At 39.5% G+C, this 20030-nt stretch overlaps 1 protein-coding gene across 1 annotated transcript in view; it reads right to left on the bottom strand.

Moving 5' to 3' along the window:
• Positions 1-20030, bottom strand: part of LOC122817026 (fer-1-like protein 4) — a 1119105-nt gene that overhangs the window by 894315 nt on the left and 204760 nt on the right. Inside the window, exon 4 of the mRNA XM_044090141.1 lies at positions 8618-8717. Coding sequence (XP_043946076.1) covers positions 8618-8717 — 100 coding nt within the window. The remainder of the gene's footprint in view (positions 1-8617; positions 8718-20030) is intronic.

A 20030-nucleotide genomic window follows, 5' to 3' on the forward strand; every position in this document is an offset into this window, starting at 1 on the left:
TGTGTGTGTGTGTGTGTGTGTGTGTGTGTGTGTGTGTGTGTGTGTGTGTGTGTGTGTGCATCTATTTAAACTTTACTGAAGTGGTGACCTACTACAGATGTGAAATGTAAGAAGAAAGACAAGCAGTACTTTGCTATTTCAGCTTCTGTGGATGAAACCGCTTGACTTTGCTTCTGGGACAGAGCATAGTCAGGCACTTACAGCAGGTGACTCATGAGTGTGGTATTCCACCAACCCTGTCTTTCTGTTCCTTTGCTATTTGTGACACTGGGTAAACAGTACGTCACTCCTCTTATTTTAATCTTTCTTCCATTCACGTCATTACTGTAACACAAACACAGCTGAGCACCTATGTACAAGATACATAATTTGGCATAATCCTGCTGATAAATCCAGCAATACAGAAGGACAGAAATTAATTAGTGGCCAAACAGCTTCCATCTAAGCCTCTGCTACACATCTGCCACTCCAGTTTTGAACTATGGACATGGACACAGACTGAACATCCTACTATAAGCACTTGTTTATATCTCATGTAAACATTATGTGTTTAAACACCACCAGAGATGTGTTCCTATCATGCCTAAGAACTGAACAGAAGGCTTAACGTGAAAAGAACTCTCAGCAGACTTTGGCATGTTAGTTTATACATATATGTAAACAAACAGGACAGTCCCCTTGTCATGCTTTTTTTGCTTGTTTTTCAGTGTCAGTAATACTCAAGTTACTAGACATAGCAATGTCATAGTACTGTAAAATATTTAAAGTAACAGATTAGTAGTTTTTCAACAGCAGTATATTCATTCATTCCTTCAGTAATGGGGCAGGTGGGCTAGCCCTAAGAACATGTTATCACCCATGAAGCAGGTAAAATATAATAGAATGCATTCAGATAAATAAAAGAATAGTAAGATAAGAAATATTAACCACTGAGACGAATTACAGAAAAGTGTAAAGCTAATACTATTGCAAAATTAGATTAAACTAAAAACAGAAAGAAATTAAACAAGACATTCATTCATTCGTTCATTCTTCGACTCACCTTCTTAATACGGTGCAGGGTCAAGGGAAAACAAATCCTATCTCAACAAGTTTATCCTGAACAATGTAACAACTCACTGCAGGATTTGTACATATATGTGCATGTGCAGACACACACACACATACACACACACACACACACACACACACACACACACACACCACACACCACACACACACACACACACACACACACACACACACACGCGCGCAATTTAGAGGATCATCTGTTCACCTGCAACATATGTTTGGGATGTGGGAGGAAGCTGTAGTTCCAAATGTAAACACACTCACGACATGCAAACTTTGTAGAGAAGTCATACCAACCCAGAAATGAACTGCAGACCCAAGCATTGTAAGGCAGCAATGTCAATCATTGTGGTTCTATACCACCCTAAAATAAGATGTTATTACATCAAATTATATCACATTATCATGCACAGCAAGTAAGCAACGTTCAGTTTCAAAATGGGAACTAAGAGCTGAAAAAAGGAATGCTCCCTGTTCTTTCAATGAGTTCTAAGTAGAACACAAATCAGAATTTACATTTATAAACCTCCTGCTGGCATGAAAAATTGTTGCCTTCATCCTAATACTTAATAAACTCTCACAAATAAACAGCAACTGTAGAAAAAACAAACAGTAGAAAAGAAAAAAGGGGTCACCCAGCTGGCAATCCAATACCCTTAAGGAGACAAGGCCAACAGCAAACCTGGTAATGTCCTTGCCACGGGTGATTCCATAGTGAGACACACAAATGTACCACTAACCAGGCTGAGCAAGGAAAGGGTGACAGCTGTTTCTCTCACATGCCAGGATTTACCACATCAATACAGACATCAGGTCCCTTCTCCCAAGATAGACATATGACTTGGTCATTGTGCATATTAGTGACAATGATTTCAGGCACACCTTCCTGGATCATATAACGAGACATGATGGAGCTCTCAGAATATGTGTCAGAGGTTAGTATGAAACTAGCCTTGAGCAGCATCTTACCATCACCAAGGAGCCTGAGACATTGCTTTGCTAGGGGTCACCTGTACCTCTCTCTCTCTCTCTCTCTCTCTATATATATATATATATATATATATATACCTCTCTCTGTCTCCTCCCAAATGGCTTTTGCGTATTGGCAAAAACTTTCTTCATCCTGGTACTGTCCTTTTTAGGCAGGGTCAATCTCCTCAAACTACCGCTATAGTCAAACAAAACCAGGACTACATAAAGGTAGTGATGCTCAATGCTAGATGCTTGAATAAGAATATGCATTCCTCACAAGCCCTCCTGACCTGCAGAAATGTAAATATCTGCATCGTTACTGAAACATATTTTCCTAGACCATGAATTTCATCTATTAACCATTACCATATCGAACTAAGAAACTTTATGTATTTCTACACCCTTAACTATTCCCATCCTGCACCACAATTCCTCCAAGCATATGCTTGCTTCTAATAGTCTGACTCTCACTCTTTACCTTAATTTTCTTCTTCTTTCACCATTTCCCAGTTAGGGGTCGCCAACAGATCACCAGTCCGCTCATGATCCTGCCTGATAAAAAAAGTTGTAATCTACCACATTACTTTTATTTAGTATTGCCTCTCTAATACATGTTTTATTTTTGCATCGACCTCTCTGTACTTATTTAGTATTCATGACTTATTTAATGTGTGCTTTAATACTTGCTGTTGTCTTGTTCATATATAATGTCTTAACTTTCAAATATCATTTGGAGCTTTCCTTCCAGGGCCTGTGCTGAAAATGGGTTCCTGACCCAGTTAGACTATCCCAATAAACAAATGTTAAATAAATAAATGTAGCTATAGCACCACTGCAGTACTGGGTTTCAATGTGTACTACTTGTTCAGACCCATCACTGAAGATGACTATGTTATTGGTCATGGTGTGTCCGTATTCCTGAGAAGCCAAATCACATCAAGACTCATGAGATAAGACAGTGACCACGAGCTCCTCCACATCCTACTTCTCATCAATAAAAATTTGTACCACATCATAGCCAACTACCATATCCTTCCCATATTACCCGCAGCCCACAATACATGTCTAAACAAACTGAAGTCTCTCATCATTGAACCAAATGCTATCCTCCTGCTGGATGCAACTATCCTTCCATTCTTCTTCTTCTTTCGGCTGCTCCCATTAGGGGTCACCACAGGAGATCAACTGTTTCCATTTCTTCCTGTCCTCTGCATCTTGCTCTGTCACACCAACCACCTGCATGTCCTCTCTCACCACATCCATAAACCTTATCTTAGGCCTTCCTCTTTTCCTGTTACCTGGCAGCTTCATCCTTAGCATCTTTTTCCCAATATACTCTGCATCCCTCCTCAGCACATGTCCAAACTAATGTAATCTTGCCTCTCTGGCTTTGTCTCCAAACCTTCCAACCTGGGCTGACCCTCTAATATACTTATTCCTAATCCTGTCCATCCTCATCACACCCAGTGCAAATCTTAACATCTTCACCTCTGCCACGTCAAGCTCTGACTCCTGCCTTTTTGTCAATGCCACTGTCTCCAACCCATATAACATAGCTGGTCTCACTACCCTCTTGTAGACCATCCCTTTCACTCTTACTGGTACTCGTCTGTCACAAATCACTCCTGACACTCTTCTCCATCCACTCCATCCTGCCTGTACTCTCTTCTTCACCTCTCTTCCACACTCACTATTACTCTGAACTGTTGATCCCAAGTACTTAAACTCATTCACCTTCACCACCTCTACTCCCTGCATCCTCACCATTCCTCTATCCTCCCTCTCATTCACACAAATATATTCTGTCTTAGTCCTGCTGACCTTCATTCCTCTTCTCTCTAGAGCATATCTCCACCTCTCCAGGGTCTCCTCCACCTGTTCCTTACTCACACTACAGATCACAATGTCATCTGCAAACATCATAGTCCACGAGGACTCCTGTCTGATCTCGTCTGTCAACCTGTCCATCACCATTGCAAATAAGAAAGGGCTCAGAGCTGATCCTTGATGTAATCCCACCTCCACCTTAAACGCATCCGTCACTCCCACTGCAGACCTCACCGCTGTCACACTACCCTCGTACATGTCCTGTACCACTCTTACATACTTCTCTGACACTCCTGACTTCTTCATACAATACCACAACTCCTCTCTAGGCACCCTGTCATATGCTTTCTCTAAATCCACAAAGACACAATGCAACTCCTTCTGACCTTCTCTGTACTTCTCCATCAACACTCTCAGATTAAATATCGCATCTGTAGTGCTCTTTCCTGGCATGAAACCATACTGCTGATCACTAATCATTACCTCCCTTCTTAACCTAACTTCCACTACTCTTTCCCATAACTTCATGCTGGGACTGATCAGTTTAATCTCTATGTAGTTACTACAGCTCTGCACATTACCCTTATTCTTAAAAATCGGTACCTAAACACCTCCATGCTTCAACAGGTATGTCATCTGGACCAACAGCCTTTCCATTCTTCCTCATCTTCATAGCTATCCTTACTACCGCCTTGCTAATCCACTGCACTTCATGATTCACTATCCGCACATCATCCAACCTTCTCTCCCTCTCATTCTCTTCATTCATCAACCCCTCAAAGTACTCTTTCCATCTGCTCAACACACTCTCCTCGCTTGTGAGTACGTTTCCCTCATTATCATTTATCACCCTTACCTGCTGCACATCTTTACTAGCTCGGTCCCTCTGTCTAGCCAATCGGTACAGGTCCTTTTCTCCCTACTTAGTGTCCAACCTTTTATACAACTCTTCATATGCCTTATCCTTAGCCTTCGCCACCTCTCTCTTTGCCATGCACCTCATCTCCTTATACTCTTGTCTACTTTCTTCATCTTTTGACAATCCCACTTCTTCTTCGCCAAACTTCTTCATTCCACCACCAGGTCTCCTTGTCCTCCTTCCTCTTTCCAGATGTCACACCAAGCACCTTTCTAGCCATCTCTCTTACTAGCTCTGCTGTAGTTACCCAGCTATTCGGTAACTCTTCACTGCCACCCAGTGCCTGTCTTAACCCTTCCCTGAACATCACCTCACAATTACCCTTTTTCAATTTCCACCATTTGATCCTTGATGCTGTCCTCACACTCATCCTCCTCTTCTTGATCACCAATGTCATCCTACAAACCACCATCCTATGCTGCCTAACTACACTTTCCCCTGCCACCACTTTACAGTCTCCAGTCTCCTTCAGACTGGTCCTTCTACATAAGATATAATCCACCTGTGTGCATCGTCCTCCACTCTTGTATGTCACCCTATGCTCCTCCCTCTTGTTAAAATACGTATTCATCAAAGCCATGTCCATCCTTTTCACAATATCCACTACCATCTGACCTTCTGCATTCCTTTGCTTAACACCATACCTACCCATCACTTCCTCATCCCCTCTGTTCCCTTCACCAACATGCCCATTGAAATCTGCTCCAATCACCAGTCTCTCACCCTTGGGTACAGTCATCACCACTTCATCCAACTCGCTCCAAAATTTTTCTTTCTCATCCATCGCACATCCAACTTGTGGAGCATATGCACTAACAACATTCATCATTACACCATCAATTTCCAGCTTCATAAACATCACTCTATCCGACACTCTTTTCACCTCCAAAACACTCTTAGCATACTGTTCCTTCAGGATAATGCCTATGCCATTTCTCCTCCCATCATTAACTTTGTAATACAACTTATATGTCTGTGGAGCTTTTCTCCTAGGGCTTCCACTGAAAATGGGCTTCTGGCCCAGTCGGACTTTCCCGGTAAACAAATGTAAATAAATAAATAAAATAAATAAATAATAACCTACACTATCAGAAATCAGTGTGCACAATGTTGTCTAGATTTCATCAATACTACCTCCTTAGACCACCTAGTTCATGTCCTAACTAGAGGCTCAAAGAACTGAATCTTGTCCTCACTAATATAATCCCACTGTGTTCTATTCTTGCAGTTGCCCCATCTTTGGTCAAACCTAGCCACCACTCAGTAACATTCCCTATGAGGGTTAAATGTGATCTACCATTAAACCCTTCTGTCTACAGATATTATTTAAGGACAAATCTATTACAAATAACTGACGACCTGATGATAGGTAAGCACCTCCCCCCACTTGATGACCCTGTCTCATAAACACACCACTATATTCATGGACAGTAAGTGGTGTCAGGACCACGGCCTTGAGCTAAATGATAAGCAATATATTATAGCGTCCTTTTGAAAATATTTCAACAAAACACCTGCTACACAGATGACACCCCTTTGAAAACTGACACAGTTATTAGGGGCCTGGGCACTTTCACTGACAATGAACTATCCTTTGTCCATTATGCGTCTACTGTCATTAGGAAATCCTTTTATCTAGCCAGACTGATTAACAGGGGTCATTTCTTCTAGGTCAAAGGAACTTATTATCCCACTGTACCCTCCCTTATAAGACCCATAATTAAATATAACGCTCTTTTCATTATGCACTTGTCTAAACGTATGACTTCACTTAAAATACCAAAGCAGTTCCTCACAAGAAAACCAAGGGCATGTCTTCCATGTCCTACATAGACTGTTTTAAAGCACTTTCTTTCTTTTTTGTGTCTTAAAGACTTTGAGGGGGGCCTTTGCCTCATCTAGAAAGCTTCAAAGGATCTAGTTCTATGCAACTTCTTGCATAATCATAAAACATACTACATCTTCTACACCCGCTTGAAGGAACTCAACTCCTACCACAGGTTACCGTGGATATACTGGTGAAATAGATATCTTCCTCTGTCAAAGAATCCCCTCTTTTATGGACTAGATGTCCCTTAAATGTAAAACAAAGTAGCTACTGATCCTCTTCATACACAACCTGGAATAACGTATGGAAAACCAGAAACTGAACTTGTTCTGGCACGTCAAACCCTCACCAAAATAGGAAGAAATTAATTAGTAGTTACTTCTCCTTCTCTGATGAAATGAGATCTTGGGGGCTAGGCTACAAATAATCTAGCTGATCAACAACCTAGTATGACCCTATGTACTTATCATCAATCGGGTTCAGTGAGCTGATTTTTATGCTCCTGTTACATTCTGAGACTCTTTCCTTTCATTTGAACTGCAGGAAAATAACTAACAATCATGGAAAAAAAGTCTCATCAGTCATATTTGTTGTAGTATTATAAGTGGGTTACCACTGAGGTAAATAAGGGTCACTCAGTGGGTGTCACATATTTGGAGTTCAGCAAGATCTCTGATTCAGTTCCTCACAACAGCTTGGTTAACGTAGTGACCAATATGTCAGTAGCTATAAAGTTGCCACTTTGATTGAGTTAATGGTTGATTAGCATTAAAATTGCATCCTTGTGATACCAGTACTGTCAACTCAAGAAAAGTGACTCCTGAAAAGTTTCCAGCCTAAGGGGAAGAGCAATACTGTTTCTCACGCTTGCTACAGACACAGAACAGTACAAGGAACAAGGGCAGCTTTACAATAGCGAGCAGGAAACTTTAGCAGATGAGACTGAGGTCTGCACTCTGAAGAGAGCAGGCAGACATGACAGACAAGGTGTTAAACAAGAAACACTATCATTTAATACAAATTAAAGTAAAATAATGCATGGTAGTAGGAGGATACCTCCTAGGGATTAGTGCATAATGGAGTCCAAATAAGCAAGATAAAATAAAAAAAAGCACCTGGATGTGAAAGCGTCTGTCAAAATGAAGTATTCAGCATGTGAAAGAGTGTGAGGATGTGTCATACTTAAAGCAATCATTCAAACACAATGAAGAGTCATGGCACAGTATATGACTTTATGCCCATATCTTGAGAGTTTTGGAAAGCTCTGCTCAATAAAATATCCGTTAGGGTGGTAGATAGTTGGCAATTACAGACTACCAGGATAGTCCAAGAGCTACAATGTTTATACCGTGAAAAAAGAATGGAAGATCTGAGTTTGCTCATTGTGGAGATCAAAAAAGGGCGGCAGAGTTATGAAAGGTATGCTGTGGGTGTACAAGATTCTGAGACAGGGAAAGGAGGCTGAGATCATTTGAAGAAAACAGAGATAAGTGAAAGAAAATGGCATCACTAGAGGTCTTAAAACTGATTCAAAGAATAAATATTCTATGAGCAGTTGATAAACCCAAACAACTGTACCTCATGTCAAATAAGTTACCCATGCTCTCGTCTCCTTGGTGTTTCTGATAGCCATTGGTTAGAGTGTAGAATGTCAATAATCAATATAAGTAATTTGGATGCACACTCTTACCCTACATAGCCAACTCTGTGCTAGTGACTATCCATTCCTAAGCAAATCAGGTGATATAATAGTGCAAGTCATTACTTGTTTACGAAATCCCTTAAGAGTTATATTCTTATAGCATGCACTTCTGCAAAACAATATTGGTTTATTTACATTTCTAAAATGAGTGTAAACTGTCCCATGGCAAATGACCACTGCCTGAATGGCTGTTTACTCTCAAATTAAATAAAAAATTATGCAGAGTTTATAGTGCTTCATTGTAAAAAAAATATGCAGTCTTGTTAGTAGGTTACAGATGAACTTGAATGATGTTTACCTCTGTTAATGTGTTGTTTTTATCCACCAGTGCCTCTGTGAGAACCAGACGGCCAGTTGTCATCAGGTGTTGGAGGCTGATAACCAGCTTACCAAGGAGTCTGCAACCGAAAAAGTAAGTATGGATTTAGAAGGGGAAAAAAAAAAACAAGAGAGATTCCACCTTCTTATCACCCACATTCACCTCCAAGTAAATCCACATCCACACACATATGCACAAACAACCTGACATTTCAACATGTTGTGCCATCAAATCTGTGTATTAAATTGTTTCTATATAAAGCATGACTGAAATAAGAGAGAGAGAATCTGATAGTAAACACAGCAGCTCTAGCCTGCAGTGCATGCTTATAATCCCTTCACCACATATACAGTCACTGTGGACCCCCTACTAAACATCTGCTTATTTATATCCATTTAACATTTACATGTCCTTAAGATTCCTTTATGTGTATCTTATGCACTTCAGACATCCTCCCTGCTGTTAAATTACTGTCTCTCCTGTTGGTTGTTCCTACAATTCATGAATGAAGCTATTTCCCTTAACAGACTTTGGTGTGTTGCTTGTTGCACACTGTATTACTTTTCATCACCATTTTTCTAAATATTAAGCCCCTGTGGAACCTCTCCCCAGCATGCACATGCATTTAAACTAAATTATGGAAATGTTTCTTTTAGGCATCCCTGTACCATCGTCCATCATTTTAATGTATACATACTATACTTCTTTGGTCATTGCTCTGTTGTAAAGTACATTTGCTTTGTCCTATTCCCTTCGCTACATGGTGTGATTCTGGTTATCTATACAGAAGCAATGTCCTTTCTTTGTTAGTGTTGTCCCACTGAGTAAAGTCTAGGTTCATTCTTTTCATTTAGTACCCATGATGCTCTGCTTATTCATGTTTATATTACTCTAAGAAGTACCATCTTCTCTCACCATGTCTCCTTCCTCCTCACTACACAGAAGGACTGCAGCACCACCAGTCTGAACCTGATCGGGCATCTTGGTTGCAGACTGTCACAGTGAGACCCGGCTACTATATCAGTGACTACTGCTAAGTTTTTCCCTCTCTTGGTCTCTGAATATCCTTCCCAGTTTATCCGGAATAGCCATATTACAGTAGATCTTGCAATCTAAAACTTGCAATGCCACTTAAAAAAGCATTCAGGTAACTTTTACCCCACCTATTCTCATGGCATTGAGGGATGAATTCCTAACTGTGTCTCAGATTACCTCAGCTGGTGGCAGGGATGCTGTAGGAAGTGGTCACAGAAGAATGTAAATAAGCAACTGTCACTAGCTTTCCCATTTTGGAGGGAGGGTATAAGCTCAAATTACTGCATTATTGACACCTGTAATAGTGAATGTATATCACCTACAGCAAAGGGCGTGCTACTCACAGGCTGAAAGTAATGTGTCACTCGGCATACACATTTACAGAGACAGGGTACGGAAATTTGTCCAGGATACTAGGAAATATCTCTTAGTCTTTTTTTCACCAAGTGTTTAACATCCACCTGAGCCATCACTAACTTAAATCTAATGTCACATTCAGCAGCAGGACAGTGTAAATAGAACGCATCAATGTACAGAGGAGCCTGGCATAAAGAGAACTATTACTAGGGCTCTATTTAGAGAGAGCTATGTGTTAACTAGATGAAAATTAGGTTCAGAGTAACAATCAACCCAAAGACATCACAGAGTTCAGCTAGTGATGGCTAACATGCATGTTTTCTCAGGGCTCCTCATAATGATTTAAATAGGATTGGAATAATATTGTGATCTGGTAATATTATAAGCAGATCCATTTACATTCAGCCAGTGATGGCCAACATGCAAGTTTTCTTACTGCTCCTCATAATGATTTAAATAGGATTGGAATAATATCGTGATCTGGTAATATTATAAGCAGATCCATTTACAGTGTTTATAGATTAAATCACTGTCATGTATAACCACTCCAGAACACAGATGCATACCTCAGTCATAGAGATCCTTTGTTTAATGAACCCTAAGAGTGATCACTTCACTTTGATTTTTAACAGCACATGTTGCAATTTTAAAATCAGCTTTCAAGTAAGGATAGGAGGAACTCCAGGGTTCAGGGTTTGATCCTGACCTTTGTTTATCATCTATGCTGAATTTATATGCTCTCTATGTGTCTTTATTAATTTCCTCTGGATAGTCAGGCTCTCCTTTCACCTACAAAAGCATGCTGTTTGAGTTGACTGCCCATTCTAAATTGTCCTTTTGTTGTGTATTAGTTGTAGTCTGTCACAGGTTGGCACCATAAGCATCGTGTACCCTGCCTTATACTTACTAATATAGGAATCGCTCCCAGTTCAGCACAAAAGTGAACTGGATTTACTTATAGTGGTTCTGGGGGAAAGTCCATTTCAGTTTGTCCCTGAACTGTATAAGTCTCTGCCAATAATAATTTGATAAAATATAACCCAAGCATTACCTGTTGGTAACCTTTTTGTTCCCAGCATGTATGGCATGAAGGTAAACATTCACATTAACATCTCTCCACATAAAGTAATGTGTTCACACATTTTATGTATTCATTCAATTTATTTCAGATTTGTTAACTGAGAAGGCAAACTGATCAGTTGACCCTCTTCAGCCACATTTTGGGTCAAAGTAAAAACAACTGTTACAGCATTTAAAAGTAAAACAAAAGTAGGGTAACAATGGCAAAAACGTACGTCACCTAGAAACAGTGTGAAATGCAACAATGACAGGATACGTAAGGGTAGTAGTTACTTACGTCACCTAGAAACAGTGTGAAATGCAACAATGACAGGATACGTGGGGTAGTAGTTACTTACGTCACCTAGAAACAGTGTGAAATGCAACAATGACAGGATACGTAAGGGTAGTAGTTACTTACGTCACCTAGAAACAGTGTGAAATGCAACAATGACAGGATACGTAAGGGTAGTAGTTACTTATGTCACCTAGAAACAGTGTGAAATGCAACAATGACAGGATACGTAAGGGTAGTAGTTACTTATGTCACCTAGAAACAGTGTGAAATGCAACAATGACAGGATACGTAAGGGTAGTAGTTACTTACGTCACCTAGAAACAGTGTGAAATGCAACAATGACAGGATACGTAAGGGTAGTAGTTACTTATGTCACCTAGAAACAGTGTGAAATGCAACAATGACAGGATACGTAAGGGTAGTAGTTACTTACGTCACCTAGAAACAGTGTGAAATGCAACAATGACAGGATACGTAAGGGTAGTAGTTACTTATGTCACCTAGAAACAGTGTGAAATGCAACAATGACAGGATACGTAAGGGTAGTAGTTACTTACGTCACCTAGAAACAGTGTGAAATGCAACAATGACAGGATACGTAAGGGTAGTAGTTACTTACGTCACCTAGAAACAGTGTGAAATGCAACAATGACAGGATACGTAAGGGTAGTAGTTACAACTTTTTCCAGAAGATATTAGTATTGTACTGAGAAGTTTGCTTATTTACATTTGAATTTGACAATGACATAAGGACCAGAAAAGTGAACATTCAAAGTTTTTTTGAAAGAACTACCAACACAAGACAATGGTTGGTGCTAATGTGTATTCTGCACTGCAATGAACAACTAAAATCACGAGTCTTATTAGCCATAACCTCTGAAGCAGTGGCATTTGATCGTTTTCGTTAAGTGGTCAAACAAGTTTCACACTTAACAGAGTATCTACTGGCAGACATGGTATCTGGTGTTAAGAAGCACTCTACCTATTCTTTTCATGACAGGATTTTATGACTTCTGTGACACAAACACCCTTCATAATATGAGAGAGAAAGATGCCTGCAGCCATTAACAATTGTCAAAAAACACATGATTCCAGTCTCTAAAGCCTAGGCCCAGCTCTGTGTCATATTATTACATGATATTCTGAGATATGGTATGCATATATTCATGCCAAAATTCTGACACCACCCACAGCTGTGTGCAACAAGGACAGACACACTGTACCATGAATGAGAACACCCTTAGACATTCAAAAAGACAGCTCTTCAGACCACATTAAATGCTATTATAAAATTACAGGGAAATCTTTCAGCTTTAATGCAAAGCTCTAGAAAAATACGATTAGATTTTCAGCCATCTCTACTCTAAAAAAGCTACAAAATGCCATTGTGTAAGTGTATGAATCCATGTTGAGGTATGCATTAAGCAAGCAAAAATTCCTAACAGAGTGGGTGTTACAGGGAAATAATGGACAGCCCAGAGACGTTATGAGGCCAAATGCCACAGGCAGGCCCTAGCAGAACCACGAAGGGCATTATTGTGCTTAGAAAATGGATATCTGTTAAATTGTTTTGTATTTATTTTATTATTAGCATGTGTATTTTTTATATTTTTTTATGTAAAAATAGTGTTTGTTAATGTTTCAGAATTGTTATAGGAAATGGAATTGGTGTTGGAGGATGCACTTTACATCCAGAATATACATTTGTGTGTATTTAATAATGTCTGCACACACACACACACACACACACACACACACACACAGCCAGTAATATATAGATATACAAATAAACAGCTGTAGAAGCAGACTATTTTATATGTATATATATATATATATATATATATATATATATATATATATATATATATATATATATATATATATATATATATATATATACATATATATATATATATATATATATATATATATATATATATACATACATATATATATATATATATATATATATATATATATATATATATATACACATACACACATATATATATATAAAGATATATATATATATATATATATATATATATATATATATATATATATATATATATATATATATATATATATATATATATATATATATATATATATATATATATATATACATACATATATATATATATATATATATACAGAAACTGAAATGCTGAAATGCGCATGCAGGTATGCAAACACATGCACACATGCAGAGAGAGATATACTCACGCACTTATACACAGAAACTCAGAGACTGGAAAAGCTCACCCAGACTCTACCAGAGCTTGCTGTGATGGAAAGGTTAGTTTGCTTTTAATTTCTGATATTTTGTATTACTTTACTGCATTTTTCTATTTTGTATAATGTGACAAGCCACCCTGGTGGAATCACAAAATCAATAGACTGTATAACAGAAGGAAGAAAATCATGGCAAAAAATAGGAGGTGCAACACCCAGCAGGATACAAACACTCTCAGCAAACAAAACAAACAACTCAGAGGACAAATAAAGTCTACTAAAACCAAATTTGAGGTAAGTTTGGCCTCCCTGCCCAAGGACAACCACAAAGCATTCTTTACCTATGTCTACAACCTCAAAGGCAATCACAATTGTGTGCAGAGCTCATTGAAAATGGAGCCACCTATACTGATTCAGAAGATATAGCAAACCTACTGGCAGATAGATTCAGCTCCAACTTTACCCCTCTCTCCACCTCAACCTTCCCTCAGGAAATACTATCAAATTTAACTCCCCCTATTATCACTAGAGAATAGGTCCTTAATGCTCTCTCTAAGACCAAGAACACTGCATCAACGGGCCCAGACAATATCCCAGGATGCCTTCTAAATAGCATGAAACATGACCTATCAGGGCCTCTGGAATTACTATTTAACTGTACCTTCCAAACAGGCTTCATGCTTCATGAATGGAGAACAGCAACAGTCATCCCTCTGAACATATGTGGACCATCTACAGACCCTGGAAACGACCGACCCATAAGTCTCATTAGTCTTATATGTAAAGCCATGGAAAGAATTATCATGGAAATGACTAATATCAATATAGTAAACCTCCAGACACTGGACCTAACCCAGTTTGGCTTTGTCAAGAGCAGATCATGCCAACTCAACCTGGTGGACTTCTTTGAGAAGGTAACCAAAGCAATGGATGAGAGAAAATGGTTCACACTGCCTACCTTGACCTGGCCAAGGCATTTGACACAATACCCCACTCGGGCATTGTTGACAAACTCAAGAGATTAGGTACAAACTTGTATGTCACCCAGTGGATAGCTAAGTGGGTCACAGATAGGACCCAGGAGGTTAGAACTGGGGAGTCCACCTCTACAAAGAGCCGAGCCACAAGTGGAGTCCCTTGGGGATCAGTCCTTAGACCACTACTTTTTGTCATTTACTTCTCTGAAGTCAAGGCCAATGCCAGTGTTCTCTGGATGACTAAATTTGCAGATAATTGCAAATTAGGAGCTGTCATTGAATGCCACACTGACACAAATGTTCTCCAGGAGGGGCTGACATAAACAAACAATTGGTATCAGAGTCATGGACTAAAACTAAATGTCAGGATATGTATGGTAGTATCCTTTAGGAAGTCAACTACCCCTGGTAACTATCATATTGACAACAAACCCCTTAGAGGTGACCCAGTAGGTAGAGACTTAGGGACACACATATATACAGTCTAGCCTTTGACCATCACCTGTCGACAGTAGTGAGGAAATCATTCTATTTTACTCAACTTACAAACAAAGGTATGGCATCTAAGTCCAAGGAAGTCATTATTCCACTGTAGTCTGCATTCATGACACCTATCATTGAGTACAATGCCCCCTTTGGTATGTACCTTAGCAGACATATCCAACAATTGGAATGTCCACAGAGGTTCCTCACTAAAAGAATAAAGGGCATAAGTAAAATGTCCTATGCAGACTCCAAGGCCCTATCCCTGTATTCTGTCTCCTACAGGCTTTTGAGGGGAGATCTATTCCTGGCATACAGGACATTATCAGACCCCCACTCTGATGGACCTCCTGCATATCCACAAAACAAACAGCAAGATAATTACCTGTTCTAAAGACTTAAACCTTGCCTGTGATATAAATAGGACCTGCTGGAGAGGCAGGTATTATCCCAGAGTCTACCCTGTCTATGGAACAGACTCCCCATTCATGCAAAACAGAGTTCCTTCCTAATCCAATTCAAGTTCAACTTGGACAATTGGATGTGGGACAGGAAATTCATCCCTGGTTTGGCACCTATGTCGCTAATGGACACAGGCAACCCATAAATGGTTCATCTCCCAGGGCCCTGCTTGTAAATGTTTCATCTCCCACACCCCTACTTACACTTATCAAGGGTATCAGAACTTGTCAGAAATTTGGGATGCATGGCTAGGCTTAAAAAGGTCCTTGTGGTTGTTAGCCTAATAAACACCTATGAAACTGTGAACAAACACATACACACACACACACACACACACACATGCAGAAATGTGAGCCACAACTGCAAACACTTTCTTGACTGAGTACATTTTATATGTCTCATTGTGATCAAATAAATGAAACAATCCACACAGTGCAAAGCATTGCAACCCTACCATACCTCTCCACTGTGCCTAAGTTTGCAGAACTTCTCTGATTTTGCCTCACATTTTTGCTCTGCCCCTCAATAATGTTTGATTTTCTGTTAGATCACCGAAGATTACAGTCAGTCAATAAAGCCAGACATTAGCATTTCATACTTTTTATTGGTCAAAGAATGCATGTTGATGGTATACCTTTGTTTTATTAACTTTTTTAAGTGAGTGAATTAGTGTTATTTTTAAAAAAATTGTCTCTGATTCCAAGAAATATTGTCTCACTGATTACTGGAAACTTTGTGAAGTTAAGTCTGAGTTGCCACAACAGTTCTTCACATTCAATTCTGCATTTCCAGGGACCTTCCCATTCAGAAATATTCATTTTGCTAATAACAAAAATCACAAACTTCTTGTAGTTTGGGCAAATAAGAAAAAGTACAGTTGTGTAAGTTAAACTTACCATAACAGTATATGTTTGATCCCTGCTGCAGTAGCCTTAGCTATATAAGTTATATCCTGCCAATGATATAAAAGCCAGCCAGCTTCCTAAGCTTCAGGGCACATTCCACATACCCAAACTGTCAAGCACCTTGAGCTGAGCTGACTAATAGACAAGTCTGTGTGCAAAGCCCTCCAGAGCTTTCTGCCAGCAGAGAGAGGGGAGGCTGAGTCCTGAAACGACAATGGTAGCAACAACAAAAAATAAGTGCCTACACCCTGGCATAAAAAGCAAACAAGGGGGACGGAGGGATGGACCAGCTTCTGCAGCAGTGATCATCCGTACATCTACTATTAAGGTAAGTTTAACTTACACAACTGTACCATGTTCATCATATTAATCACTGCTGCAGTAGCCTTAACTATATGGGTAGATTAGCTCAGCTTACAACATTTGGGAGGTGGAAGGAGAGGATTTGAGAAGCCCCAGAGGAATGGTCCTAGCAAGCTTATAGTGCTTTGTAAAAGTATGTATAGAGGACCAAGTAGTAGCTTCTGGAATACTTCTAGAATCCAACCCTTTCTAAAAAGCCATCAATGAAGTCACGACCTTCCTGGAATAGTTTTGTTATGGTGAGTATTACAAAAAGTACTAGCCTTGGACAACCATTTGGAAATAGTCGGTTCTGAAGCAGTTTGCCCTTCTTCTTACCTTCACAAGAAATAAACAAATGATCCAAAGATCTGAAAGATTTTGTGTTGTCAAGATAGCACTTGAGGTATGGAGTATCCTTTTTCCTTCATTTTCAGGTTCAGGAACCAAAATGGGGATGTGAATAGTTTGTCTTAAACTAATCTTGGACACCACATTAGGCATAAAACAAGGATTAGTAATCAAAGAAACCCTGCTTCTATGGAAAATGATATATTAAACACAGTTGGCCAGCAGTGAAATGACTCAGAATATTAAACAAAGTAAAAGACACCCATACCGAGTGTAAAAAGAAACTTTAATATACACAGACCGGTTTCGGCACACCAGTGCCTTCTTCAGTGTGGAAAAAATAAACATACAAAAGCGTGTGAGGCATCATTATTTAAATACAACCACCACCAGTAAGAATCATGATATGTTCCCATAAGCCAGTACATAAACATGAGATGATGAATAATGTAAAACTGACTACAATTTAAGATGAAGAACAGGGAAATATAACAAAACAAGGGAGAACCACTGTTGCCTAGGCCAGATGGAAGTCTCCACAATAATTTTGGGAGATTCGTTCAGAATCTTCAGAAGTACCCTGAATATTAGTGGAAATGGTTGAAAACCATGCATGAACATTCCTGTACAAGGAAAAGAAAAAGCATCCATCTTTCAGGCCTTCCTGCATGGAGTCCTGGAACAGAATCTTGCCAGTTGATTGTTCAGACAGGAGGCAAAGAGCTTTACTTGAGGACCCTCACAGCAAGAGGTTCTCTGGTTCAATACTCGGCTGGAGTGCTTTCTGTGTGGAGTCTACATGCCCTCCCTGCGTTCGTGTGGGTTTTCTCCAGGTGCTCCGGTTTCCTCCCATGTTTCAAAGACATGCATATGAAGTATTTCTCCCCGGGCCTCTGTGGAAAATTGGCTTCATTCCAAGTCGCACTTTCCCAGTAAACAAATGTTAAATAAATAAACTTTCCACAATGGAAGAAAATCTTGGAAGATCCCATGAACTAGTTTCCATTCATGAGGGTCTGCCCTGGTTCTGTTCAGCTTGTCTGCCACACATTTATTCTCTAATGGAATGTAGGATGCTTGTAGGGTAAGACTGTGCTGTGAAGCTATATCTAAAGCTAACATGGATAGCCTGCATAGTGGGTTAGATCTTGTACCTCCTTGCTTGTTAATGTACCACATGACTATGGTATTGCCAGTAAACACCTGAGGGCCAAAGATGGTTCAGAGAGTTGAGTGCCTTTATCAGGGCAAGCATCATCTTGATATTTATGCACTTGTGTGCTTGGTGTCCAACACCTCCTGCATTTTTATCCCTCCTGAAATTGCTCCTCAAGCAAAGTCCAAAGCATCTGTGGTAACTGACTGCTTTGGAGCAGGGAGGGAGACGGGGAGACCTGGATTTAAAAATATCTGTTGTTTCCCCTAAAATATTTCTCTTCTAACAAACCCAGCACTGGGATTTGAAAAGATAAAGTGTGCTGATGCTGGAACCAACGAAATTTCAGATACCCTGTATCTTTCACATGTGGATTCTTGTCAGGGGTATCACAAAAATCATAGATGCCATGAGACTCAAAATCTTCAGAGATTACCTCATAGTGATCAAAGTCTGAATGGCAAACCTTACAAATAGATCTATGTAAAGATCTATTTTTTTCCTGTGGAAGAAAAGCTCTTTGAACTGAGGTGTCTAGTTGACATCCCTGGAACACAATCCTGTGCGAAGAAGTCAAGAAAGACTTTTGATTGTTTTCTTGGAATCCCAGTTTGTGTAAGTGATCTCTCATCCATGTGAGAGATTCCTGACACTTTGAAAAAGACTCTGCAAAGATAAGCAAGTCATCTAAATTTGGAAAAAATGTGGATACCCTGTAGCCTGCAGTAAGCTACAACTGGAGCTAGACACGTTGTGAACACTCTTAGTGCAGTGGACAGTCCAAAGGGTAAGGCAGAGAATTGATAATGTGATCCAGACACACAAATCCTTAAGAAACATTTGAAATTTTAAGCATCTTTTAACTCCAGTATTACCCAGAAACCTGAAAGAGGAAGAAGAGTTAACAGCTTATGGAGTGACATCATTTTGAATTTGGGCACCATCACAGACAAGTTTAGGAAAGAAAGATCCAGGACTGGTCTCCAAGAATTTTCTTTCTTTTTTGGCATTAGGCACATTCTTGAATAAAACCCCTTGCCCACATGGGAAGGAGGAACTGGTTCTATCACTCCTTGGGACAGCACATGATGAAGAACCAGTGGAAACAAGAGTCTAATCTGGAAGATGAGGAATGACCCCCTGTAAAGGAGGAACTTCATCCCACTGCCATCTGTAACATTGATGAATGATTTCCACAACTCATTTGTCTGAAAATATCTGTTGCCAAAGAGAAAAACTGAGATTCAGACTTTCTGAAAAAAAGGAGGAGGGCAGGGTGAGAGGGATTCACAAGGTCTCATGAATAATCACACTTGTTGGGTTGTTCTTAGTTTTGGAAGGTTCAAGACTTCTTTTTGGAACCCCCTTGCCACTTCTTCTTAAACGTCTGTTTACCCATATTTTTACTGTATATTCTGGTGGGTTTTTTTCCAAAATTGGATGAAAAGATAGAAAATCCCTTGAAAATTTTGGAAAAGGAGTGCTGAAAAATCTTAAGATATTTCTTGGATCAGCTTGCCTCTTTCATCACACTTTTTGATCACCTCTGCAAACACTAAATCTCTGTCCAGGGGAGAATTTCAAATCTCATTTTTAACATCATCTGGGAGGTTCTGAGAATGCACACATGCAGACCTCCTCAAAACAGTACCAGTGGCCATAGATCTGAAGACGTATCAATAGAGTCATACACACACACTGTAAACAATGAGTTGTGTCCAGTGTAATAGAA

The sequence above is a fragment of the Protopterus annectens genome, chromosome 12.part0, assembly GCF_019279795.1.
Source record: "Protopterus annectens isolate FY-2018-M chromosome 12.part0, PAN1.0, whole genome shotgun sequence".
Classification (NCBI taxonomy): Eukaryota; Metazoa; Chordata; order Ceratodontiformes; family Protopteridae; genus Protopterus; species Protopterus annectens.